The 26,506-nt window shown below is 38.6% G+C and overlaps 1 protein-coding gene across 13 annotated transcripts in view; it reads left to right on the plus strand.

Annotated features, from left to right (window-relative positions):
* The window catches only part of FHIT (fragile histidine triad diadenosine triphosphatase), a 1,399,071-nt gene that overhangs the window by 1,115,515 nt on the left and 257,050 nt on the right, over positions 1–26,506 (plus strand). For 12 of the 13 annotated variants that reach the window (XM_053220342.1, XM_053220341.1, XM_015065266.3 and 9 more), the window contains 2 exons: positions 19,538–19,683; positions 21,975–22,004. In XM_053220342.1, the coding sequence (XP_053076317.1) occupies positions 19,538–19,683; positions 21,975–22,004 (176 nt within the window). Of the gene's footprint in view, positions 1–6,403; positions 6,578–19,525; positions 19,684–21,974; positions 22,005–26,506 lie in introns of those variants that run through there. The other variant, XM_053220344.1, reaches the window with a different exon arrangement.

Genomic DNA, 26,506 nt, shown 5'->3' on the forward strand with positions numbered 1-26,506 from the left:
CCCATCATTTACTAGTTGTTTTCTGTCATTTACTAGTTGGTTTGTATTCTCCCCTTTACTAGTAGGTTAGCCAGAATCTTCCTCCTCCCACATAACAGCCGTTCCAGTGCTGTGGCTTCAAGGTTGGCTCTTGTTTCCTCATTTCCATTTTCTCTGATCTTCCTCATCTATACTTATCTCTTCTGTGAATGTGCTATAGGCAGTCCCTGGTGGCTTCCATGTTGACAGAAAACTCCATGAGAAGCCTTGCCAATAAAGATCAGAGTGAGAAATCGCCTCCCTCAACTCAATACCAGACTTGCATTCACATTCTGAGATAAAATGTGTTTTGTGGAAACAACATTTCTCTGTCAACTCATCTTGAGCTTATTCTTAACAAAAGTTCCCAAGCTGTTTTCACACATGCTGCTGTGAAGTGAAACGTCTCCATCTTGTAGCTGAGCAAATGGTAGGCTGGACCTGGGGAGCTCATCCACTGCAAGAATTCTCATCTTCAGATTTGTCTAAGGCCAAAACCTAGGAAAAGGAAGGTAATCCAGACAGTGTTCTGTTTGTGGGTGTGAAACATTAGTTAGGAGAACAACAGTTATCTTTTTTTCTACTTTCTACTTATCATAATAAGGTAGTAGTTTCAGACTAATTTATTTATTAATCAGTCATCCATTTCAACTGTCTTACATTCAAATAGTCATTCACTCAAACATGCATTATTTCAAAACATCCACCCACCAATTCATTTGGTGTTTAGCAACTGCTTTATGTCCAGGAACTCTACTGGGTATTAGGACACAGATGAAAGCCAGCTATTCCTGACTCTGATTATCATTTCAGTTGACATTCTAGATAGGAAATAAGTAAACCTAAATGAATACTGTAGTTCCAGAATTTAAATCAGGTCCTGAGGGATACCAGTGTATGAGGACTTATGGAAAAAGGGTTGTTTCAGATAGAGTGGACAAGTCCCCTAGAAGGTGACATTTGAATTGAGACCTAGCCTGGGCTTCAAGTCCTGGCCTTTAGATTGAGGGATGAATAAGATATGGCCTCTGTTTTAAAAAGCTTTTGGACGAGTAGCAGGGGATGTGCTGTAAGAAGGTCCAATAGCAGAGCATTGTGAGGAGAAGGACAGAAATATCTCCATCCCCTTTGTTGTCTCAAAACAAGGATTTTGGCATAAATGTTGCTTATTGTTTGTCCTCCATATGAAATAGGGGACGTGCATGGTGTTGGTGTTACTTACTATGTAATTCATCTCCCTTCATATTCTTAGGTATAGGAGAACATTTGGTGGAGAAACGTTAACAACTAGATGCAATGATGCATTGAAGGGTGAGGAGTTTTGATTATATGCAGTTCTCAGGCTATTTGGAGAAGAAAAGACATTGTCAACTGAATTTTTGCCAGACAGTCTGTTGGAATTCAAGAGCATATGACAATAGGTGTACCCTTCCTGGTCAGAGTATTGGATAAATACATCTTTTAAAAGTCATTTACAGCCATCGAATTTCTTCAGCCTGCTCTATCCTGCTATTACTGAGATGCACATCAAATATGACACTAGTTCCTGGAACAGGTTTTAAATATGGCCCATTAGCCATACCTCTTATTTGCCCTGCACAGTAGTTTTCATGTATTTGAAATATTCATTGTGTGCAGCAGTTTGGGACTGGAAAATGACCAGGAAAGCTGAAACCTTGCAAAGCAATCTTAATAATCGATGGGGAAAATTATGATTGTTCCATGACCTTTAAAAATGTGGTCAAAACTCTTGAAATTCTTATTATCTGTTAAAAGCAGATAGGGGAATTTGAAAAAAAAATAAGACTAAAACTTATTTAGTACACTGGTAATTTAAAATACTAGAAACACTGAGAATTAATGTGGTTTTCTTTTTTTTCCCTTTGGAAAACATTTATCAAGAGTAGTCTGAACAGTACTCACTGCCTCTTTCTGGTTGTATAGCTTATAATACAGATGGAGCATCTTTTCTATGCCTTGGCAAATTGCCACACTCCTTTCTGAGTTTGGATCAGTTTCCAACATTTTACACTTTGTCCTTTCAGCGTGGTGATAGATGAAGTTTTTTAAAACGTCAAGTATTTTGTTGGCAAAACTTCCTCTGGGACATTGTCCTCCTTTCCATCATGACCACGTCCTCCGTTTTGTCGATCCATTGGCCTTAGCTCCATTCCTCTGGCTGCACATCTAGTCTCAGCAATTTCTTCTGTAACTCCATTTATGTTTGACTCACAATTCACCTTCTCCATTGTCACTTTTTGCTTCTTTGTCGTACTTTCTTCTTTTTAGGTTTGTTTGTTTTTTTCTTAATCTTAGAGCACAAACTGGGGGGAGAAGGGAAGAGGGAGAGACGGGGTGGGGGGAGGGGGCGGGAATGAGAATCTTAAGCAGGTTCCACACTCAGCATGGAGCTTGATGCAAGGTTCGATCCCACGACCCTGGCATCAGAACCTGAGCTGAATTCAAGAGTCAGATGCTCAACTGACTGAGCCAGTCAGGCTCCCGTCTTTGTTGTACTTGGCTAGCTACCTCTTCTGAGTGTCCATTTTTGTACAGTGTCACCAGGGTTTAATCAGTGGAAGACAGGAGGCAGCACCAACTACTACCGACTTTCCTGACTTTGTGTGACTGAATGACAGATGTGCAATGACCGATCACTGACAGACATTGAAAGAAGTGCTACGGTTGGTCACTGATCGTGATGCACATCTGTTATCCACATGGAGAGCTATTGACTGAAGACAGGGTAATGGACTTGTACTTTCTGCATTGCCTCTGAGCTAATAAAGCATGGTAACTGAAATTTGAACTAAATTGTTGGGGAACTGGTATTATTTAACTGAACTGTGGTCGCTGAAAATTTTGAGTGTTGGAACTATGGTAAATGAAGGTTGCCTGTATTCGCCAGAAATTAAATATAGGAGAATTACACATAGAACCCAATTTCCAGTTTCTCTTGATAAAAAGAAACAATTAAGTAGTGTCTACCCATCTTGGGGTATGTGTCTTCCTGTTTGCCTCAATTCTCACTGCTCCCTGTTATTACACACCCATGGCTTCCACTTCAGGGCTGTCCAGTGCAGAAGCAACTAGCTACAGATGACTACTGGCTTCAGGTGGCTATTTAAATAAAAATATAGTGTTGATATTTAATTGTTAATTTTAAAATTAAAATTAGGTAAAAGTAAATGCAATTAAAATCTAGTTCTTCAGTCCCACTAGCCACATTTCAAGTGCTTAGTAGCCACATGGGGCTAGTGGCTATTATATTAGCGTAGGATATAGAACCTTTCCGTCATTATGACAGTTCCATTAGACAGCACTGCTCTACAGGCATTGATTTATATTAGGTAAATTACTATGGATATGGGACAATAACATTAAAATTTCATAATACTAATCCCTCTCAGTTTGAATTTCTTTTTCTTCTTCCGAGGTTAAGCTAGACCAGATGAGATTCTAAATAAGAGTATTTTTTTTTTAAGGAGAGGCTTGTTTTTTGTTTTTGTTTTTGTTTTTTCCACATGGAAATATTAATGATGATAGAATCTCCCTGGAATAGTATATGAGGCTGCAGTCTCCTGGAAAAACATTTTGTCATCAATAAGAAATTTGAGGAGCACCTGGGTGGCTCAGCCAATTAAGTGTCTGACTCTTAATTTTGGCTCAGGTCATGATCTCCCAGTTTGTGAGTTTGAGCCCTGCCCAGGCTCTCTGCTGTCAGTACAGAGCCTGCTTCAGATCCTCTGCCCCTCCTGAACTTGTGCACTCTCTCTCTCTCTCTCCCTCAAAAATAAATTAAAAATAAAGAAATTTGAAATACTATTTTAGTAAAGGTTGTACTAATTCAAATAATTTCCAATTTTTTTGATGGCAAAGATGGTGGTGATGATGCTGATATTGGTAATGAAAGATATTGGGGCCAATGTTTAATTCCTCATGCCAGAAGGTTGTGAGGTAGCAAAGACATGTTTTAAATATCTGAGCATATAAAGAAAATAGGAGTGAGTTTTAGGATCCTGCAGGAGTAACAATGACATATAAATATAAAATTGTTATGGAATTGCCAGACATTTTTTTCCAAATTTTTGCTTTCCTTATGCATGCCTAAATATATATTTTTTTTCCATTATATACAGAATAAAAGTAAAATACATAGGAATCTTGGGCTCAAGTTGGTATTTTCATAGTCTTTGAGATTACTGGGTCTTCTTATTTAAAAGTTAGGCAAACCATATCCTGTGCTGTGCTATCTAAACTGAATATCAAAAGTGATATCCTGGAAAAAAGTTGTAAATCCTAAGTGCATTTAGATATTTTTAATGTTTTCATTGTTTGTTTTTTGTGTTCTGAGGTTTTTTTTTTATTGTTAACTTTATGTTTTGGGTGCCTGCATGATTCAGTGAGTTGAGCCTCCAACTCTTGATTTTGACTCAGATCATGATCTCTTGGTTTGTGGGATCACAGTTCCTCTTCAGGCTCTGTACTGACAATGCAGAGCCTGCTTGGGATACTCTTCTTCTCTGTGCTCCTCCCCTGCTTGTGCTCTCTCTCAGTCTCTCTCTCAAAATGAATGAATAAACATTAAAAAAAACAGTTATGTTTTGAAAAATTCATACAGTTCAAAGTGGAGTGAAAGAAGAAATTATAGTCAGATAACCTATTTCTAGCTCCTTCCTCTAGTGATGCTAGATTAGGATGATAAAGAAAAATGCAGAGAGAATATGACCTAAGGGAGGTGAGTAGGTGAGTGGAATGTGAAAACATAGGGGTGAAGTTTCATCTGTGGCCTGAGGGAAGTTCTAGCTTCTAAATGGTAACGCTTGTGTTAGTCAACAATATTCAAATCCTATTCCACGTTACAGTTGCAAAGAAGGGCATGTTGTACAGAGGGAAGTCTTCAAGGAATTCATTTCTATTGATTTTTTTAAGTAACCATATGTTTAGCAACCTTCACTTTATGGTGTGAAATATGTAAAAAATCCCTTATTAAAACAACAACAACACCAAACCTTGTAACAATGAAGTAGGTATAAACATTAACCCAGTGTTAACACAGACACTAGGCTAAGAGATTTGAGGAAGAGAGTGGCTTAGGAGTTTGTGGTTTTGAAACCCTGTGTTTGTGAAGGTATTTTTTTCTGTTATTGTTTTAAAGATGTCAAAGCCTTCCTTGTCATTAGCAGGTGACTTTATAAGGAGAAGAGTTTAAGCAGATGGAAAGAACAAACTTTCTCCCTTTACAGGCTTTGGAGGTTTTGGGGATAAATGCTGTGCTATATTTGCATACAAATCACTATCTTGAAAAAGCCTGCTTTCTTGACACTTCTTTCTGATTTTTTTTTAATGTATTTGTTTTTAATGAGTTCCTTCTTTGTTTTTAGCAGCTGACTGATTAACTTATTTTATTCTGGAAGCTACCAGAGTGACATTAAAATGTCTTTAGCTTCCTGTTTTGGAAACATTTAGAAATCACTTGCTACTTAGTGTTTTCACGCCTGTTTTTTTTTTTTTTTCTGGTAGGATTTTTTGCATTTTTATTGTTGTAAATGATTTAGCCCATTCTTTAATTTTGAATGGATCACACAATCATCTTTATGTGTCCAGCTGTCTTTTGTTGGAAGGGACATATTTTAAATTGTTCACTGCTGAATCAGATTAAAATGATTTTAGTGTTAAGCCATTTAGAAAAAATAAATCTTTAGTTTGTCTTTTGTGGAGAGTTCATCCTTGTGAACATATTGCTCAGACACAAAATAAACTACTGTTTTTCACTCTTCAGGAGTGGGTCTCTTAGATTCTAAGCTAAAATGAATAGAAATATGAGCCTATTTTTAATCGTCTTTTGGAAACTAACTCCAAATAATTTTGTTAATTCAAATCAGTGATTCTTGGAGTCAGAAGACTAAGAATTTTTTGCAAACTCAAGACCACAGGAGAACAATGTATACTCCCCCTTCTCCCCCACCCCCATGGACAGATCCATTCCCAATTTCAGGAGATTCAAAGAAGCCCTGGGGTGCATCTACACATACAAGTTAGTTGGTTTTGGGAAATCTAAATTCAAGAAGGAAAGATATCCAGATAGTGAGCCCCATGGCACTGCCTTTCCCCTCTGACCGCCATAGCTCCTAAATTACACCACTCTCCACCCACCTCATTAGGCCAGAACCCTGAGATCCTCTTTGACCCCCCTCCTCTCATGCCCATCCCCCCACATCAGTAAGTACTGTTGCTCCTGAGTCAGAAATATATCTCAAATTCTTTGTATCTACACAGTCACCACCATAGTCCTGGACTATTTGGAATGTCTCAACTAGTCTCTGGTAAAGCCATCCCCAATGGCCTTCAGCTTTTCTCCTTGCTTTGATTGAATCTTTTTTTTTTCTTTTTTCTATACAACATTTACTGTGATCTTTGTAAAAGAGAACTCAGATTCTGTCACGAGTCTCTGCTGTCCACTACCTGAGATGCTTCTGAGGCTTCCCCTTGCAGATAGAATCATTCCACACAGCCACCCGAAGCTGTGGAGAGCCAATGCTGTTTCGTGATGCTCCAGGTAAACAGGCCGAGCTTATTCCCAGTGTAGCAGTGTTGGCTTTCCACACTTTGCTTTGTGTTGTTGCAACTTTGCTTTCTTATCTCAACCCTTGTCTCTTTCACAGCAGACCATGTTTTCATCTGTTTCTTGCCTTTTCGCCTTCTAGAATATATACTTTTGGACGGGAGAGGATGCGATGCATGATGGCTGGTGTGTGTTATGTCCTCAGTGTCTTACACAATACCCACCATGTGAGAGTCTCTTTTTTTAAAATTAAGTTTTTTAATTTTAATTCCTGTATAGTGAACCAGAGCATTTTTTAGGACTTTGCCTGTTTTTCACTTATTCATTAAGAATTTCATTTATTTAAGTACGAATATATGTACTTAATGAATAAGAACAAAACATACAAAGTCCTAATAAGTGTTTTGTTTCTACCCTTTCCTCTAAAATTTTCCTTTATGGCCTTCCTTCAGTCACTCATGGAGAAATTCATTCATTAAGCCCTTGTACACCTTTCACTATGAAATATTCTCATGTCTCTTTTAGATTGCTAACTTAGGGAGGACTGAATTTTTATTTATTTATTTTTTTGGTGGGGGTGGTTGATTCACATTCTAAGAATGCCAAGTGAACATAATTAAGGCTCTCGGTTTTGGAAATAAAGAATTTTTCTATCAACATTTGTATGTGTCACAGAGAAAGATCTCATGACTGTTTTGAAAAGAACATAGAACAGTGTTATGCTCAGATCTTTCCAAGCTCCAATGAGTTAATGGTCTACAACTTTTCCACTTAAAATGCAAGTGCTGCCTTTGATGTGCGAAGGGAAGGGCATCTTATGTTTAGTTTTTCTATGCCTTTAGCCGGGTCTCTTTTTGATCAAGAATTCAGAACTAAGCTTTTTTTTTTTTTTTTAAGTGCATTTCCCTTAATTATTTTCATATAAGTAAGTGGGGTCTGGTCTCGTTCAATGTCTCAGAAACAATTCCTGAAACATTTTGAACAGTTACTTATATGAAAGAATTGTTTCCCAGATTAAGCAGTGAATGAGCATGCATGCCATTTGGTCTTTCACCAAATACTTATGGAAGGACTATTCTGCATTACACTATGTGTGAAACCAGGAATGTCATCTGAGCCTGTTCACCAGGAAGTATTTCCCATCTTGTAAGAATGCTTTACCTGCTGAATATTCCCTTTTTATGTCTTCTTCCTTCTTTTCTGTCTCCCATTTCCTATTTCTTTTCTCCTGTGAAAGACTCCCTGCTGTTTCACATTTATATCTTGGTTGCTCTTTGCCTTCCGTAATATCTAGACTGTGATGTGTGGGTTGCTTCATTGGCTTGTCCAACTGTACTGAAGATCTAATGGAAATTGGACTTTTCAGTGGCTCTTGAATGGCATTAACAAACCGGAAGTTGGAATCCATGCTTTTCAGGACCTAGTGGAATTTGTGTTGGAAAGACACCCAAGAGGTCAAACTGTATGGGAGTTTGGGGCCAGTCTGGTCACCCTATAGAAGCAGACACTCAAAGTGTTCTGTTCTCATTCACCTACTGGTAGCCTGAAAGCATAGATGGTCAAGTGCTATGAAATTACTTATCTTGCCTGTGGTTTTCCAGCAGATCTCCAATGAATTACAAATCTTTAGCATTCTTTTCTGATTTATACTAGAATTAAAAAAAAACATTTCATAAACCTTTTGAAGTGGTTCTCATAGCAGAATATACATGTAGTTTAAAAAACTTCCTTATTGAGGATGATCCTTAAATATTTCCTTCAGAGGCCCAGTGTACTTTATTATTCTTCTTTGTAATACTCTTCCAGCTTTTAATACCTAAGAGCATTTTTATAACATTCTCATCTTGGTTCCCACTCCCATGTTGGCACATTATGGACAGATACTTTTCAGTGACAGTAACTTTCTTTTTTAATGCTCTCCTAACCAGAATTATTTAAGTTCTATATTCTTCTTTGTATCTCCAGGACAATAACGATAATACCGCATTTTCACAATTGTTACTTAGCAACCTTGCAGTACCTAGACATGACTTCTGTATCATCGAGAAAGGGGGAAATTGAGCCTGGGAACAAATATTTGTATTGCTTCCTAATTGAAGACTGGCGGATACTTGATTATGCACACTGATATTCTTCCTTCCCTCATGGCAGCCAAAATTAATAAATCCCTCCGTTCTTCCCTTCTGATTCCTATCAAGGCCACAGAATCTCTTCAAAATACTGCTCTAGGCAGATACTACAGGTTAGTTGGAAGTTGGCAAAAGAGATGAAACCTGTTTAACAGACTTGCTCTAATCACTAAGAACAGATGATGAACAGAGCCCCCTGCTTACCTATAATGCCAGTCCAGTATGACTACACGGATAATGTATCTGGTTGTCATGGATAAGGAAAGATAGCTTTGGGGTCTCACACTGCAGTTAAGGGCTCAAGTCCATAAGTGATATATATCATTTCTGCTCACAATTGCTTGGCTAGAATTCCTTCAGCTTCATCTAACTACATGGATCCAGGAAATGTAATCCTACCCTGTGCCCAGATATGGCAAGAACCTGAAATAGTTGGTAAACAGCACTAATGACTTCATATACCATTAGATATATTTCAGTGTTCAACTTCTCAGCATATTTCATTTAGCAGAATGCTGTCTCCCTCTGCCCATGTGAATTAACAGGATGTTTACTTTTTGTTTAAAAAACATAAAGCTTTTTCAGGCACCTCTGTGTTGAGGTAAGTGATATTCCCAAAGATTCCCAGAGAACATCCCCTAAGACATTTGTCCTATGCAATGTTCTGCAAGGTGATGATGATGATGATGATGATGATGTGATTGCTAAGCAAACATGAGAAATGCTGTGGCATCTCTGCTTTTTGAGAAGTCAGTACACATTAGAACATTAAATATCCTGATGAGTACTGCTGTAAAGAAACCTTTTACTTCATTTCATCTAGTGCTTCTTAATCGTCGCAGACCACCCATATTTCTTCCTATATAATGTGTAATAACATCTCATGGAACCAGTGTTCTGGTGAACCACTATAGTAAACACTGCAGTAGGTACATGGACTTCCATGACCTTGGAGTCATTGAAACAGCAGAGATGATTTTACCACATGGCCTTAGCCAACATTTTCACTTAATAATTGTGTGACCTTGGGTATGTAATTTCACTTTGTTGGCCTGAACTGATAAATGTGGAAAAATGGGGGTGATACTATCTACCTCAAAGGGTCAGTGATGATCACTAGAACAGAGTAGGCAGCAAACAAATGTTATACATTCTTTCCTTCCCCTTCTGATATTACTTACTGTTCCCCACATATTTGACTTATTGTAAGCATCAGTGTTCCCCATTCTGATTCTGTTAGGATAATCAATATAAGATTCGTTTGCCTTGAAAAATTCACAGAATACTGTGTGACATTTAAACCAAAGAATCTGCCCCAAAGTGCTGCCAGGCTGCAGGCACCCTTTTTCATTTTGTTTTCTTTGAAGGCACATGTTTACTTCTCCTCTGAATGTGATTCTCATCTCTGAGCATCCAGATGGGTATAGGAGTTTGGGAGATGGCTCAGGGCAGATCTGCCTAGTAACGGATACTTGGCTTCTCTTCCCCCAGATGAGCAAGGACTTACTGTGACTATATGTTTGGCCCAAAGCATTCCCCAGGACAAAACATGAGAATTCTCATGGATACTTAAGAGATGCTTGCCCTGAGATCCAGGTATGAGCAGAGCACTATCAGTAACTTAATCACACCATGCTGGAATTTATCATATTCTGGAAATCAAATTTGCTTAAAATTATGTTCACAACATTTATACTTATGGTTGATGAATATCCCCTGTTTCCATTGAGTTCCTACAGTGGGTATTTTAATATCCAGTGAACAAAGATGTGGCCCATACTGGCAAATTGCCTCTTCAGAATTGTATTGCTTAATTTTGGGGTAAAATTTCTACCTTTCTGATAAGAAAATTTACAGAAGTGCTTACATTGTGAATAGTAGATTACTTTTTGAATTGCCACCTACTTTGATTCAAAGCTCTGCAACTGTGTCATTTAAATCAAATAAATTGAATCTTCTCTTAAAAAAAATACCTCATGGTCCATCCTGTTGTTTTTTGAAGTGACATTATGAATTATTTTAAACATTTGCAAGGGCTAGGATTATTTGTTGGAGCAGGTAACTCATTACACAGGGTCTTCAGAAGCCTTTAGTGCAAACTGGAAAGTTCCTTGCTTGTCATTGAACTACAAACTAATCTGCAGGAGAGATGAATACACTCTACTTTTTTATTAGTTCAGAAGAATGACTAATTCTTTGTCATATTATTTGATGCTGACTTCCTCCATATTCATATCTGCGCATGCTAATCACCCTCATCAGAATCAATGATATTTTGATGGTTTGATTTATTTTAGTGATTTTTATATTCTGAATCCCTAGAATAGATCAGATATCAGAAAAATAAATGGGAGCAAGTCTGAACAACTGAGAATAATATTCTGCTGTCTCCTTTAATTAATCACCTGAATCAGTACATTTCCATTTCTCTGTCATGACTCTATATTTAAATATTTCATATTTGTCCTGGAAATGTACATAAAATTATTTTTTAGATCATCAGTTATTATCCATGATGAGCAAATTTTAAACTTACCAAATTTATTTTGAATAAAAATGTGGCAACATAATGAACATTTGATGTGCTTGGGAAAATTCTCACTTTTGCAGCATTTCACTTTGTTTTTGTCCCCACATGGCCTTTGCAGTTGTTTTTTTTTTTGTTTGTTTCCTGAGGCAGTATAGAGGGCCACAAAATGACACCTGCATCTCTTATTACATGCCCAATCTGACTGGTGATGACTACTCAGAGATCAGGATTGAGAAGGAATCTGAGTCTCTTTGTTGTTTTGTTTGTTTTGTCTTGTTTTGTTTTTTTAATTTTTTGTAATGTTTATTTATTTTTGAAAGAGGCAGACAGAGCATGAGCAGGAGTGCAGGAAGGGTAGACAGAGAGGGAGACACAGAATCTGAAGGAGGCTCCAGGCTCTGAGCTGCCAGCACAGAGCCCAATATGGGGCTTGAGCTCACAAACTGTGAGATCATGACCTGAGCTGAAGTCAGTCGTTTAACTGACTGAGCCACCCAGGAGTCCCTGAGTCTCTGCTTCAAGGAGAGAATTTTGTAGCTGATTATTGATGTCTGCCATGTATTTAGCACTGGAACATAATGGCAGAGGTGCAGTGTTTTGTCATCTCATGTGTAATGGAAAGAGCTTTGGTTTGGGAAGCCAAATTGTTGAGTTTCAGTTCCAAATGTGTGCCTGTGTGATACTGAGCAAATCAACTGAACTCTGTTCCCCCATTTATTTTTCCATCCAACAAGGAAAATATTGATGAAATAACAATTGGAGGATAATGTTTAAGACCCATCCCAGCTCCCAAATACCATGGCTGTATGTACTCCATAGGACATTAAGATATCTTGGGGACCTGTTCATTTTTATAAAATTCCCAGAACTTATCACAGTTACCGACTGGTGGATTATTATAGTGATGACCACCACTGCCATAAGACTGCCACTGCCCTTGGAAGTGTGGCCTCTCTACTCCTCAGGTCAGGAAATGGAATTTATTGGGGTGCCTGGGGGGTTCTGTTGGATAAGCAGCCAACTTTTGATATCAGCCCAAGTCATGATCTCATGTTTCATGAGATGGAGACTGTGGGGCTCTACACTGACAGGTGGAGCCTGCTTGGGATTGTCTCTCTCCTCCTCTCTCTTTCCCTCCTCCCCTCAAAATAAATAAAAATTTTTTTTTAAAAGGAGATGGAATTTATTTCTCTACCTTGAATTGGGGCTGGCCTGTGATTTCATGTGACCAATAGTATGTGGGAGAACTTAAGCCTTCAGAAGCCTTAGAGTTTCTGCATTGGGGCTGGGATGAAAGAACACATGGAGTGAGGGGCGAGGGACCCAGTGGACCCAGCTGAGCCCATCCCCAGGCCTGCCTCCCAACTGAAAGCAGTTGCATGAGTGAGCCCAGCAGCAACAACCACCCACAGAATTAGGATAAGAAAACAAAATGGTGTTATTTTAAGCCACTGTGTTTGTGTTTGTTGTCATAATACAGCAGTAGATAGCTGGAAGTTGGAAGTCAGTCAGTAGGTCTCCTATGTCTGGAAGGTTCTAACAATTGGTGCGGAGTATCATAAGGTACCTTAGTTCTCCTCCATGTGGTTTTTGCTCCCCAGTAGGCTAGCTGGGCTTTTCATGGCATCTTGGTCTCAGCATTCAAAGAGGACAAAAAACAGAAGTTGTAATGTCTGTTAAGGCCTGACCCTGGAAAGTCACACAGTGAAACTTCTATCACATTTAACTGATCAACGCAAGTCACAAGTCCAGCCGCAATTTGAGGGGAGAGGAAACAGACACCAATTTTTGATGAGAAGAGAAGCAAAGTCACTTTGCAAGGGGGTGGTGGGATGGGAGGGACTTTTGTGGTAACATTTGTATACAATCTCCCACATCAACTTAAGTGCCTGACTACTGCAAAAAGTCCATTTGATTTCTTTTTTTCATTGTATGTATTCTGGGTTAGCTGTGTGTCACTAAGAGTCCAGCACAGGGTCTGGCATGTTGTGTTATCACTTCAGTGTGACAAAAACACCCCGAATATTTACATCCAAAGGATAGAGACAGTCACTTACAGACTGGTGGGGAGCTGAAGAGGGAAAGAAAATGCATTAAGCTACCAACTTGCTGGTGGTCCTTGGTCATATAAATAATGGTGAGTCATTGACTCTGGATTACTAGACTGTCCAACAGGCCATGGGATTTTTCAATGTGTCTGTCAGCCTGACCCATTGATATTGATAGTTGTAGCTAAGCTTCCTCCAGAATCTGTCAGCTCAGGGGAGCCAAAGGTGCCTTGAAGCAAGCCTACCTCAAAAATATAAAAGGGCCAGATAGTAGCTACATTTGTGGTGAACATATCATAAGTATAAACTTGTGGAGTCACTGTGTTGTACAACTGAAACTAATATAATGTGCATCAACTGTACTTCAATTAGAATGAATGAATGATAGAGCAGAAGGAGCCAAATGCAGGCTCCACATCCTTCCATTCTTCTTCCAGTTGAACCCCCCATACAAGGTGAGGTGGTTCTCTCATTCTTGATGTCAGTACTCACAGTTCTCTGTTAGGATGAGGGCATACTTACTACTTCCCTTTTCCTGAGGTTTCCTCCCATGATGGGATCCCTGATCTCCTCTGCTTTCTTCATTTGAAGCTAAGTGTTTGTCAGGCTGTTAGTAGTTTTGCACAGTGTCTTTGTGTTTCATCGCACCCATGTCTCTTCCACAAGCAGAGAGACTCTGAGATGCAGGACATACTTTAATGGGAGGGTAAGCAGAGACGAAGTCATAAAAGTACAAAACGTTTTAGCATCACAGCGCTATGGTTAATAACATGGATTTTGGAATCAAGCTTCAGGAGAATTCTAGTTTTAGTTTCATATTGGGTATGCTGTCTTGTGCAAGTTTTTTATTTTCTATAAGCTGTAATTTCCTCATATGAAAAATAGAAATTATAATAGTAGTTTATGGATTTGTTGGAAAGATTAAGTAAAGGAGAGTACATTTATAAATGAAACAGTGATTGTGGCCAAAGAAGGCATGTCTGACAATTTTCTTTAAAGCTAACCATAAGTTGCTAGGCCATTTTCAAGGACAGATCTTGGTCCAAATTTGGAGAAATAGTTTCTGATTTTAGAAAATTGAAATGCAAGACCATATATCTCACACCCCTAGGCACAGTTAGATTCTGCCTCCTCTGTGCTCCCACAACATTCTGTACTGATTTCTATCAATAGTCCTCATCTCTCTGTGTTGTGATGATCTGTTTATATTGCATGACAGTTTGGGACGTTAGTGTGAATGCTTCAAAGTCATTTACTCTATTGTACTCATCTTGGTGCCCTAAATGCTAGCACAGACTCTGGACTGAGAGGAGGCTCTAGTGGAAGGATGGATGGACACATGGGCTGCACTCTGGCCCACTGGTTGAATTACTCCCCCATTTGTAAAACTGACTTTAAATCTCGTGTGCACTAGGAAGTCTTCTTTGATTTCCCTCTGTTATGAGGAATCTCTTTGTGTACCACAGAAACTAAACTCTAATTATTACCGTCTATTCTTTAAAAGAAAATGTTACTACTAAATGGACTTCTCTATTTTGGATTATAAAAGAGAGACCAGATTCCATTTGATAACTCTCTTTCATAGGTTTTCACCCATGATGAATCTGGATAAACATATATTAAATTCAATTATGCAGATTAACTTCTTTGAGGGTTATCATGCATGTTGGCTAAAAAGTCTCTTCAGAGGCACTAATCCCAAAAAAAGAGGACTCAAAAGAAAGTGTGTTCTTATTACCTATATATAATATGGGGTTTGCCCATTAACAATGCCTAAGAATCTCTAAATTAACTTATACTGCATTTGTGGTATTACCTTAAAACTACTGACTGGCATATAAACAGTTGCAGTAGAGTTATAAGAGCGGTTCTTCAAAGTTAATTTGCTTTCCCTGAGCTGTTTGTCTATGAGAAGCATGTAGCGCATGATAACACCATCTTTAAGCAATGTGGTGTTTTCTTCCAAAGCGTATGCACTTATTTTGAGAAAGTACTTTTATTGTCTGATGAATTTGTGAATAACATACTGTTTCTGTACTCTCATATGTTTGTAGATCATATACTTCGTTTTTCCAATGAAAGATGGCAGAAACTCCTTTAGTTGGACTGGGGAGTAATACTTGTGATTTATCTATATGATGTTATCACTGCAACACAGTTTCTCGTTGTGGTTGGTCTTTAAAAGCATCAGAAGTGCTACACACAGGGTGAGGAAATATCTCAATTTTGCCCAGGTATTTTGCTTAGAAAGTAAAAATTTTTAAGATACCATAATGATATTTGTCTAATATACTATTTAAATAACACTATAGTCTTCAACTTTGGAAAAGAATGGGCCCCCAAATAGTTCTAACTTCCTTTAGTTACCTTTTTCTCATGTGATTCCTCTAAGCCAAGGGTTGACATTATTAAGTCCATGGGCCAAGTCTGGGTTGTCTCTTCTTTTTGTAAATAAAGGTTTACTGGAATATAGCCACACTTACCATTGTTTGTATTGTCTATAGCTGCTTAGACATATAGCCCACCAAGCTTACAATTTTTCCATCTGGCCCTTTGCAGAAAAGGTTTACTGACCTGCTTTAAATCCTTTATGAACCTGCTTGTATTCTCAGCTAGCCACGGGATATTTGACCATACTTGGAGACCCCCAAGGTTATCGTGGAACCTTTGCCTGATTAAAATGTCCCAGGTTCTGCTGCATTGGGTGCTTTGCTCTCCTTCTGCATCCTCTTATCCTACATCTGTACCTCCTATAGTACTGTAGTTATCTGTTTTGGTGCCCATCTCCTGGACAGGAAGAACTAGAGAAACTTCCTGTTGTCTTTTGCTCATCCCAGAGCCTAGTACAGTGTCCAACCACTTAACTGGTGCTCACTGTTCACTGAATGAACAAATGAATTACACTTTCTAGTCCAAATAGAAAGCAGCTTTTTATCGGTATAGAGTCTGAATAATCTAGAAACCCCTTCTTTATAGTTTTTTATAATTATATTAAAAGGTTTTCTTAATTTCCCCTCCTCATTATATAAGGAAATTATTATATTTCCTGTGCACTTGTGAAAATTAACTTACATTAGAAATGAGTTTACATTTTTCCAACGCACACCCAACATTAGCTCTAATTATGTTAAATATTAATAATAAACCTCCTTGAATTAAAAAAAAATCTTGTGGACTATCCCAATCTTGTAGAGATGGTTGAAAATGAATGGATGTTGTCTCCATTTTGCCAGGGTCTTAGTACTCAGAGGTAGCTGATCAGAGGGTCTGGATCATAATGTATTCACTCATTGCAGCAGTACTTATTAAGTCTGGTGTTCTAGGCAGGGATGAGACAACAGTAAACAAGACAGCCTCTGCTTTTGTGGAGATTACCTTCTCATTCAGGAAGGTAGTAGCCAGCCAAGAAAACTACCAGCTGGTGGCAAGGGCTACGGCAAGGTGAAAAGAGGGTGATAGAAGAGGACGAAACTGGGTAGCAGTTTAAACTGATGGTTCTGGAATGCTCCTTTGAGGGAGCAGTATTGGAATAGAATCAGAAGGTAAGAAAGAAGCAGCCATGCGAAGAACATGGGATTGAATTCTAGGGAGAACAAACAGCTAGGACAAAAGCCTCAAAATCTGGGAATGAGTTCAGTGTGTTAGATGAACAGAAAGAAGGCAAATGTGATAGATGTATAGTGTGTTATGGGAGGAGTGGAAAAGGAGCTTCTGGAAGTAGGTAGGTAGCAGTCGGTACCTACTACCTATATGAGGTGAGGGCATCTTTTCTCTTGATTCAAAGAACTGAGGGATAGTGGTTGGTCCTGACTTCCTGATGCCATTTAGTACCTAGAATGGCCAGGGGAGACTAGTGAATCTGCTGTTGGTTAGCTCGGTGACTCACACAGTACCCAGGACCCCCAGATCCATACCCTGGGTAACTCCAGACCCATCTGTCTCTCTGTCAAGTCTTGTGGAGCCTACCTGTGTGTCCACTGACAGGTTGAGATACCTGTCTGTCTATCCTCTGGGTCCCAACAGAGCAAAGACAATGATTATCCACATGAACACCTGCCCAAACCAAGTAAGCACCCTTAAAAGTTAATCCTATTTCATCTTAACATTCACACGGGAAGATCGTTTGGTATATGCAGATGTTTTCTTAATAGAGGGTTAGATTGAAAGGAATATATATGTCAGGGAAATGTGGCCTAAATGGGCTGTTGAAAAAATATCCATCTAATTGAGAACATGTTTAGCCTGTCTAACTGTTTCGTGACATGTTGTTATTAGTATTATTAACATTCAATTAAAGTAATAAATGTATGTGATATATGACCCTGTGGTTAAGTGTACACAGGATAAAATAGCTGACAGATTCAGTCATTTTGATTCAGTTCCATAAATGTTTTGATTCATTAAACATTGGGTCAAGCCAATCCTTAGTACCAGACAAGGAAAATGAACAGATAATAAAATATTTTTAGGGTGTTGGAAAAAAAACAAAACCTTTCAGATGTCGTTGATATTACTAAAGTTACATTAGATACAAAGAATTTAAGATTCATTCCACCAAGTTTTACAGTAAGCAGTCATTTAAAGAAAATGTCCTTCCTTCCCCACCTGGTTGCTGTGTATAGACATAGCTCACCACAGCAATTATGGGTATTGTTGGAAGCTTGCTAAGTTGTCATCTTGCTGTGGTTTGGTGAAGTCAGGGCCTAAGAGCAGGTGGAGAGAGGAGGAAGATGGGGAAAGGTGTCTTTTAACAAAGAAAAGGCAACTCAGTGGGAGTGGAGGCTGGCAATCTGCTAAAAGGAAATGAAAGGAAATTCTTCATTTCTAAATGGTTCATTGACCCATGATAATAAAGCAGCCTTGCCAAAGAAGGATAATTATCTTTTTAAGTATCTGCTGCCCTGTGGGTGAAGCCTTCCCTTCCCCTCTCTTGAAAAATGAACTCAGATTAAACCACTGCTCCTTTTCCTAGTTTACCATTGACATGAATTTCCTGATTATGAGCAAAATTAATCAGTTTCCCTTTCAGCTTTCCCTTTCCCTACCAGCTCCCCCCCCACCCCACCCTTCTCTTATGGAAATTACGCCCACCCAGCTGAGTTCAGTGCATTTCCTTCCCTTTGGGCTCTGAATCCTACCAGTGTGGTAGGCTAAAATGCTTGCAATTCTGGTGTGACTAGCAATTGTAGAATTGAGATTTTATTATGCCCCATAGGTGCCTAGCTTCAGGCAAAGCACACTGTTTTAAAACAATAAGAAAAAGGAAAAAAAGAAAGAAAGAAACCAAAAAGAATATCTGAGCACTTTTTTCATCTGCTGGTACCTGAAAACTAAATAAAATTTAATCTATTTCAATGTGCGTATATATGTATGCATGCATGATTGCACGTGTAGCCGCATGTGTATGAGGAATTCAAATACAAAGACAACTGAAATGTTATTGATGATGTAACATTGAATGTTAATTTGTCACCAGCAAATGATCAAACTTAGATTCTTTTTCTCTAGCTCTTATTTGTTCAGGCCAATAGCATAAATATGTTGACTTGTCTCACTTCTAGAATGCACTGAGATGGTTTTGTTTGTAGAAGTAAAAAATCCCTTTTCTTAAATGTTCTTCAACTGGCTTCTAGAATTCTTAATAATCAATTGGAGGAACACTTGTCATAAAATGCTTAACCACATGGCACACCTCTTATTATAAATGAAGTTCACTGTACGTTTTCAGAATGTCTGCTCTCCTTTTAAACATAAATAAAACAACTACTATTGTGTTTTCATTACACATTTCTCTCAAGAGATATTGAAATTAAAATTTTAATTGTGATACTCTCCATAGAGAAACTGACTGGATATTCTGCTTGTTTTTCCAACCCAGTGCCTTTGGCTGTTTGAGAAGATGGAGCTTTCGAATTGGGGTCAGGAGATAATGGTCCAGAATAGATTTTGCCTCTTGGCATAATTATTTCAGCCAGCAGTTGAGTCTCTCTGAACATTAATGCCCTTTTCTCTTAAAAGAATTTCTTTAGCACACCACTGCTTCTCTTTCAAAGTATAATTAACCATGTTTGTAAGCTCCTTTTTGAACTTCTTGGAGTTTGGTGGTTGGGAAATATTTGTTCTTTTATTCCTTAGTCTTTGAGAGTTCAGGCCCTGGGCCAAGGGGACTCAATACTGTGGGTATAAACTTGTTGGTAAAAATCCTACCCAAAGCAAGCAAAGTGTGCCTTAACAGAACTCACTGCAGATGTCCTCGTGTGTCCCCTTCGGCCAGTGGAGCGCTTCCGAGACCTGCGTCCAGATGAAGTGGCAGATTTGTTCCAGGCAACCCAGAGAGTCGGGATGGTGGTGGAGAAGCATTTCCAGGGGACTTCTCTCACATTTTCCATCCAGGTGAGTGTCTAAGTAGCTCAGAAATTGTTTTTCTTCCTTTTCAAATCCTAGCATTGAGCTCTCTCTCTTTTAAGCTGCCGTCTCACTGGTAAGGCAGCCGTCATTGTTCATGTCTTAAATAATAGCAGAAAAAGATGTAATCCAGGACCACCCTAGTATCCATTGTCCCAAGGTGGACTGTAGAATATCAGCTGAGGCACTGTCTGCAGCATTGTTTACAAAACAAATGAGAGTAACAGACAAGTGATTTAATGGGCATTCAGGCATTTCAGATCTTCTACTGGAACTGGGGCTGGACAGCTCATGTTCATTCCAGGGCAATTATATTTTGAGCAGTGCATGGACTTAGCCCTCCTCTACGTCAGTGTAGTAGAGAGATGCAAGTTGGTTGGGACCTTGCCCTCAGAGGGCTCCTTTTTCTCTTTAACTCAATCTGCAGTGATTGATTATGGATTGGTATGATGCTGTATCAAGTATTCTGTGTGGCCTGCTTCCCAGGAAAGAGATGACATACCCCAGTCACTGGAGATCTTTAGGCACAGGCTGAGCCAAGTGTAGAAGGAAGTCTATGGTGAGTCATCAGCTATGGGAATTGAGCAAATCAATAGAACATGTCCTATGCCCTTTCAGATCCCCCATGGGAAGAGCTAGGGGTATCAATACATAATTAAAGTCCTTAGTGGCCTTGACATTATTGGATGACTCTGCAGTAACCCTTTGGAAAGAATTGGCTGTTTCTGTAATGTGAGACCTTTCCCTCAATGCTTTAGTTACACAGAATATTTACCATCCTTCAACTACCCTCTTTGCCTTCCAGCCATAGACTTTCAAAGAAACACATAAAGAAGACCACTATTTTCAAGTTATGAAAGGCTTTGACTAAAAATGCTCCTAAATGCTTCTTTACAAAGTTTTTGCTGTCATGTCTGTGTTGAGAGTAAACTTCCCTCTAAAATATGGTGTATGTGTGTATGTGTGTGTCTGTATGTGTGTTTGAGTCACTTTTGTGCAAGTAATTAAGCTCAGGGTGGGTTTATCAAGCTTACGCTACAAGTCATGTTTCCAGAGAGTGGCTGAAGGCAACTGTCAGTGTTAAAGGAAATACTAGAAAAAAATTCACCTTCACTGAAAATGGCCAGTGCTAGTAGTTATCTAATGTGATTTACTCAAAAGTGAATTCCATAAACAAAGGAACTGACTTGTGCATAGCACTTGGAGTACTTTTGTATATGCAGTGTCTACAAAACTTTTCAAACTTTAAACTAGAGTATGGTGTTTATTTATTCCACAGTCAAGTGAACCTCGCACCTCATGGATATATACGTAGATAAAGGAAACCCAAGTTTTACCAAACAACATTTACCCATCCTGTGTACTCTAATAGTTTTTGTTGTATTATCTGATTTGGTTTTAGTGCTGATCACAACCCATTAAGCTGACTTCATGACCCACTAACGGACTGTGACTTCAAGTTTGAAAGCCATTTATACACAATTCTGGCCACAGCGGGACAAACATTCTTACCCATTGGTCTGGGCCACAGAGATAGAAAGACTTGCTAAAAGTTGCAAAGTTCTAATTCAATTCTACAATTTTCCGTCATAGACATTGCCTGTTCTAGTATCTCAAACCAACTGAGCACTTGCTTTTGCTTTGTTTTGTGACTGATGTCTGGGCAAATCAGCTCATTTTCAGCTAAACAAATGGTTTTGTTGGTTTTGAAAATCTGAGAGAAGGAACCAGGAATGGGAAAAGGGCCCAACTACAGTGAATGCTCCTACTTTTTCCCCCTAAGGTCAGGACAGCCAGAGAGAGCCCACTGTTGGGTGGTCTTCCCATATAAGACAGCCCATATTCCTACTTAATGGATTATGTTTACAGCAATTTTTTTTTGAGTAGAGACTTACAGTAACCAGACATTAATTAAACTACCTCTGATTTAAAGATAATCAAAAGGTGCAATAATTTACCTCCTCAAACATTTCCAACCTTCCTTTAATGCAATTAAAGCCATAGCCAAGAGCAAAGAGCATGAAAAGTAGCAAGAGGGTTGGCTCCCTGGATAATTTATACCATTTTTATACATAACTTCTCACTTACTCTCAGGCGGAAATGGAGAACTGTCTGGTCCCACACATTCGAAGTGAATGGTTCCCATGAGAATACTATAAATTAACACACAATGAAATTGGATCTAAATTATTAACGGGAGGTATTTCTGAATAAGCAGGAGATACCATCTATATGTTATCACCTCTGTTATTTATCTATTTTTTTTCTCCTACTTCTAGGATGGCCCTGAAGCCGGGCAGACTGTGAAGGTGAGTGCTTATTACGTGCATACAAATTAATAAGGGGCAATTATGAGAACTAATAAAAATCACACTGAGCCATTTGCAGCACATTGCTGGTTCATTATGTTATCTTTGAGGTCAGAGAGACCCTCAGTGTTAGAGCCATAAATCCTGACATTATAAACTATGCCAAGCAATATGTTTCCCATTAGTTTACAAGACATTTACCTTTTGTAGTAAAATTATTCTTGTGTAAATGCTGAAACAGAAGCTAAATCAAGAAGTCCTAAAGCAGAAACTGAAGTCAAAAGGATTCAAGTGAGGTAGTATCTCAGAAACAGCATGTGAGCCCTGTGTGGACTGGCGGGTCCCATTTGAAGCTGAGATATCTTTGACAGGCCTTCTGGTTCTTCACACAGCCTCCTCATTCTTGAGCGACAGGCTAAGCGAGTTGTTCTCCACGTGCTGGCTCTTTTCTCCTTCTCTCCTTCTCTCCACCCACACACCTATACTTTTCCTCCCTTTGTACTTAATACTAAAGTTCTAACCTAATGGAGTCAGTGGAGCTCGAAGATGGGTTTTTAAGTGTGCTAAAAGAGGAAAGGAGGATTTATTAGGATACTCTCTACTTTTCTAGTAAAGTAAAATAAAAGAATAAAACTTTGGCTGATGCTGAGGCTGCGTTTCAGCCCCCTTCATACAAATGCAAATTCCTCTGCAGTTAGGTCCTATGCCCAAATCACAGAAATGGCTATTTTTTTCAGTGCTAGAAATCAGAGGGAAGTTGAACTGAGGTGCTAATATTATACTTTGCAAAATAAGGTTTTATCACTGCGAGACTGGCTATGAACAGACAAGGTAATGCTTGGCATAAAACAGTACCAAAAAAACAGTCTCTTTTTGGTATTAGTTCGCATATGGCTTTACTGTTTAACATAGCTACTGTGGGACTTTTAAAAGTACTTTGGGAAGTCCTCCTAAGGAGCAAATGTTCTATAGGGATTGCCACCAAATTCCTTACGATAAAAAGGAGCTGTCCTCCTGATTGCTCCAAACACATGATGTAACAGGGACAGAGGGGACTCGCCTCTTTCTTCCACCCCACTGTCCACCTCCCATGCCAGGCTTCTAAATATGTAGACACCAAAAAGAGTATAATGAGTAGCTTCTTTTTGAAATTCATTCGTCCTTCCTTCTTTTATTTTTTCTTTTCTTTTCTTTTCTTTTCTTTTCTTCTCTTTTCTTTTCTTTTCTTTTCTCTTTTCTTTCTTTTTAAGAGAGAGAGCATGAGCAGGGGAGGGGCAGAGGGAGAGGGAGAGAGAGAATCTTAAACAATTTCCATGCTCACTGCAGAGCCTGATATAGGGCTTGGTCTCACAAACTGTGAGATAATGACATGAACTAAAATCAAAAGTCAGAAGCTTAACCAACTGAGCCACCCAGGCGTCCCCTGAAATTGTTTCATGAATTACAAAGCACAAAGTTTAAATCTGGTTGCTAGTTTTTTTTAAAAAAACTCAGTATGTAATTGTCAATCCTGACAACACCAGATTTAGGTACTGAACGCACTAACTGATGGAATTCGTTCAAATATGGAAGTATGTCTGTAGGAACACAGCTAATAACAGGGGAGCATGTACAAACTAGATCAAATGAAATGCACAGATTGATAATAGGTACATATTAAACACATTTAAAGCTTATATGTATATATAGGTAATATAATCTCACAATTTCATTTTGGTTCTGAATGAAGGATTAAAATTATGTTCTATATAAGCAGGCGTTGAATAGAGACAATAAGTAGATAAGTGATTTCCAGCAGCTGATGAAAGGAGGGCATGGGGAATGACAGCTAAGGGGTAAGGGTTTCTTTTTTAGGGTGATGAAAATGTTGTGGAATTAGATAGTGCTGATGTTCATGCTGCATTATGAATATTCTAAAACCTACTGAAATGTATATTTTAACATGGAAAATGTTATGGTATTTGAATTGTATCTCAATTAAGAATAGTAATAAAACACAGTAAAAAAAAAAAAAAGTCACCAAACACCAAGTCTAGCAGAACTGCACATCCTGGCTAAGGATTCTCTGATTCTAACAGTGACTACTTTTTTGGTGTCCCCAGTTATCCAATCAAAAATGTTCACAGTTTTGTCAGCCTCATTGGTGAGGATGATGGAGTAATTCTTGGCCTATAGGACTTATATATGAATTGTTGAATGTGATTATTATCACCATCACCATTGTTACTTAGTATAAGTTAATATTTTTTAACAATTCTATATTTTTTAATCAGTAGATTGTATTGCTTTGGACATCTTTCAGCTATTTCCAGCCTAATCACAGAATTCCCCCAATTCTGTGAATTTGGGGGGGGGGCTGCATCTTAAATCCTTTGTAGATGATAAAATGGCTAAAAGAGAACAACCATGCACATGCATATGAAAACCTATGTGTATGACACATAGGTGTATGTAAGTGTGTGTATGCAAAGTTGTGAAAACTGTCCTTTAGGCCAACTTTGCATATGTGATGTTGTCCAATCTATGTTTTTCCAAGTGCAATCCTTATACTACCTGCATAAAAATTAATTTTGGTGTTGGTTAAACCAAAAAGAAGTGGACTCTTAGTTCTTATGCTAAATCAATTGATTTAGAATCTTTGTGGTTTGGGCTTGGGAATCTTCATTGTGAACCAGCCCATTATATGAGTCTTTTCAGAGTGTGGCTGTTTCTCAGTCTTGTTATTTTATGCTGATAAAATAGCTGGTAATGGCCGCATACCCCTGCCGTGTGCAAACCAGCCATATAAAAGCCAGCCCCTCCAGGGAGCAAGGCAGCACCTTCAATATTCAGCTGTCTGGTTCTGAAAACTGCAGTTCAAGACTGAGCATTTCATGTTTTGAAATTCACACAGTTGTGCATTTCAGGGTAGCATTTGACAGCCTGCCGCGGAAAGCGCAGTGACTGTTGGCTTCGTCTTTGCCTGTGTGTCTGACTCTTGGTATTCTGCCCAATGTCTGGGTTCGAAACCATTTGTGTCTCATGCCGGGTGGTAATAACAATAAGCCCAGTAATGATCTCTTCCCCTGAAGCAACTGTTGTTATTGTTAGTGAAGGTGTACCACTGAGCTAGACACTTGAACGTGGTGCCACTTTAGGGCTTTTTGTTTGTTTGTTTCAGGGGCTTTAAATTCTGCTTTGCAAAGAACAAGGGTGGACTTGCTTACTCAGTAAGTGATTCATAGCAGGAAGGGGAAATATGGAAGTAAAAAGTGACCTCTTACATTTCAGTTGATTATTCAGTCTCCTTTCGAATTTAAAAGTAGTAGAGTGCTGCTATTTACCCAGTGATCATTGCAATGATTTGAATGTCCTGCAGTCTTGAGAAACAACCTCTTTTTTTCTGGTTTTAGGCATGTATTGCAATATACATATACATGTATATACATATCACTGTATATACATATACATGTATATACATATCACTGTATACACATATACATGTATATACAGGTACAGCCATATGTTGCCGTATTGTTAGTCTTTTCTGACCCCCATCACCCATCTGAAGTGGCTCTGCTCAATAAAGCCTTTATTCCCTATCTTGTTGCCTTATTTGATTTCCTTCAAGGCATTCTTCACTGTTTTTTTGATTTGTGTGGTTATTTTTGTTTCTGTACCTATGTTTCCTTAGTCCCTCAAGAATGTAAGCTTTCTTGAGGACTTGCATTTTGTCACTGTCTACGATGGCTCTTTTGGGTGGTATGGGGAAAAGAATGGGGAAGATAATGGGTCTTTGCTTGAGAGAGCAAATCTACTCGTAAGTTTCTAATGTGAATGAACATGAAGCAGCAGATGATATGTACTTGTATTTCAGTGTGTAGTCAGGGGTCTGTCTGAGTTTCCTGGGATTTTTGTCAAGAATCTCCTATATCTCAGGCATCACTGACAAAGACCAGAATTTCCACTCATCAGGTTGCCAAACCATATTCCAAAATGTAATTTCAACTAGCCAAATCATTAAAGGCAGTGCTCAGTCTTTTAAAAGGGATGCTCCATAGTAAGTGTAATGTGAGCTATCTTTTAGAGAAATTAGTATGTGCATCTTTGGGTGGGAGGGTGTTTTAGGTATATTAAAGAGAGAAATTTATGGCAGGCAGGCAATCTGGAATCTCATAAGAACTATTTATAGAATGTGCTTGTTTATCCTTTTTTGTGGTTATGGAATTGAATCCCCTACTTAGATAGTTCATTTTATAATATTAAGGCAGTGGGAAGTATCTTAATAACTATTGATATATTAGCAATTACTTTTCAGATTGCTTAAGAAAGAACAAGAAAAGGAATTCTTTGAAAAAGTGTGATTTAAAAATTAAAATAAAGATAAAAACAACTGTTCCATTCACTGAAGGGTCTCTATGGTCCTAGAAGAGATTTTCCACGTAGAGATTTGGTAATCATTTCAATTCATGAACATAGAGGATATTGTAGCTCTTCATGAAGTTCAGTAGTTAATGCACTTT

The sequence above is a fragment of the Acinonyx jubatus genome, chromosome A2 (genome assembly GCF_027475565.1).
Source record: "Acinonyx jubatus isolate Ajub_Pintada_27869175 chromosome A2, VMU_Ajub_asm_v1.0, whole genome shotgun sequence".
NCBI classification, from domain to species: Eukaryota; Metazoa; Chordata; class Mammalia; order Carnivora; family Felidae; genus Acinonyx; species Acinonyx jubatus.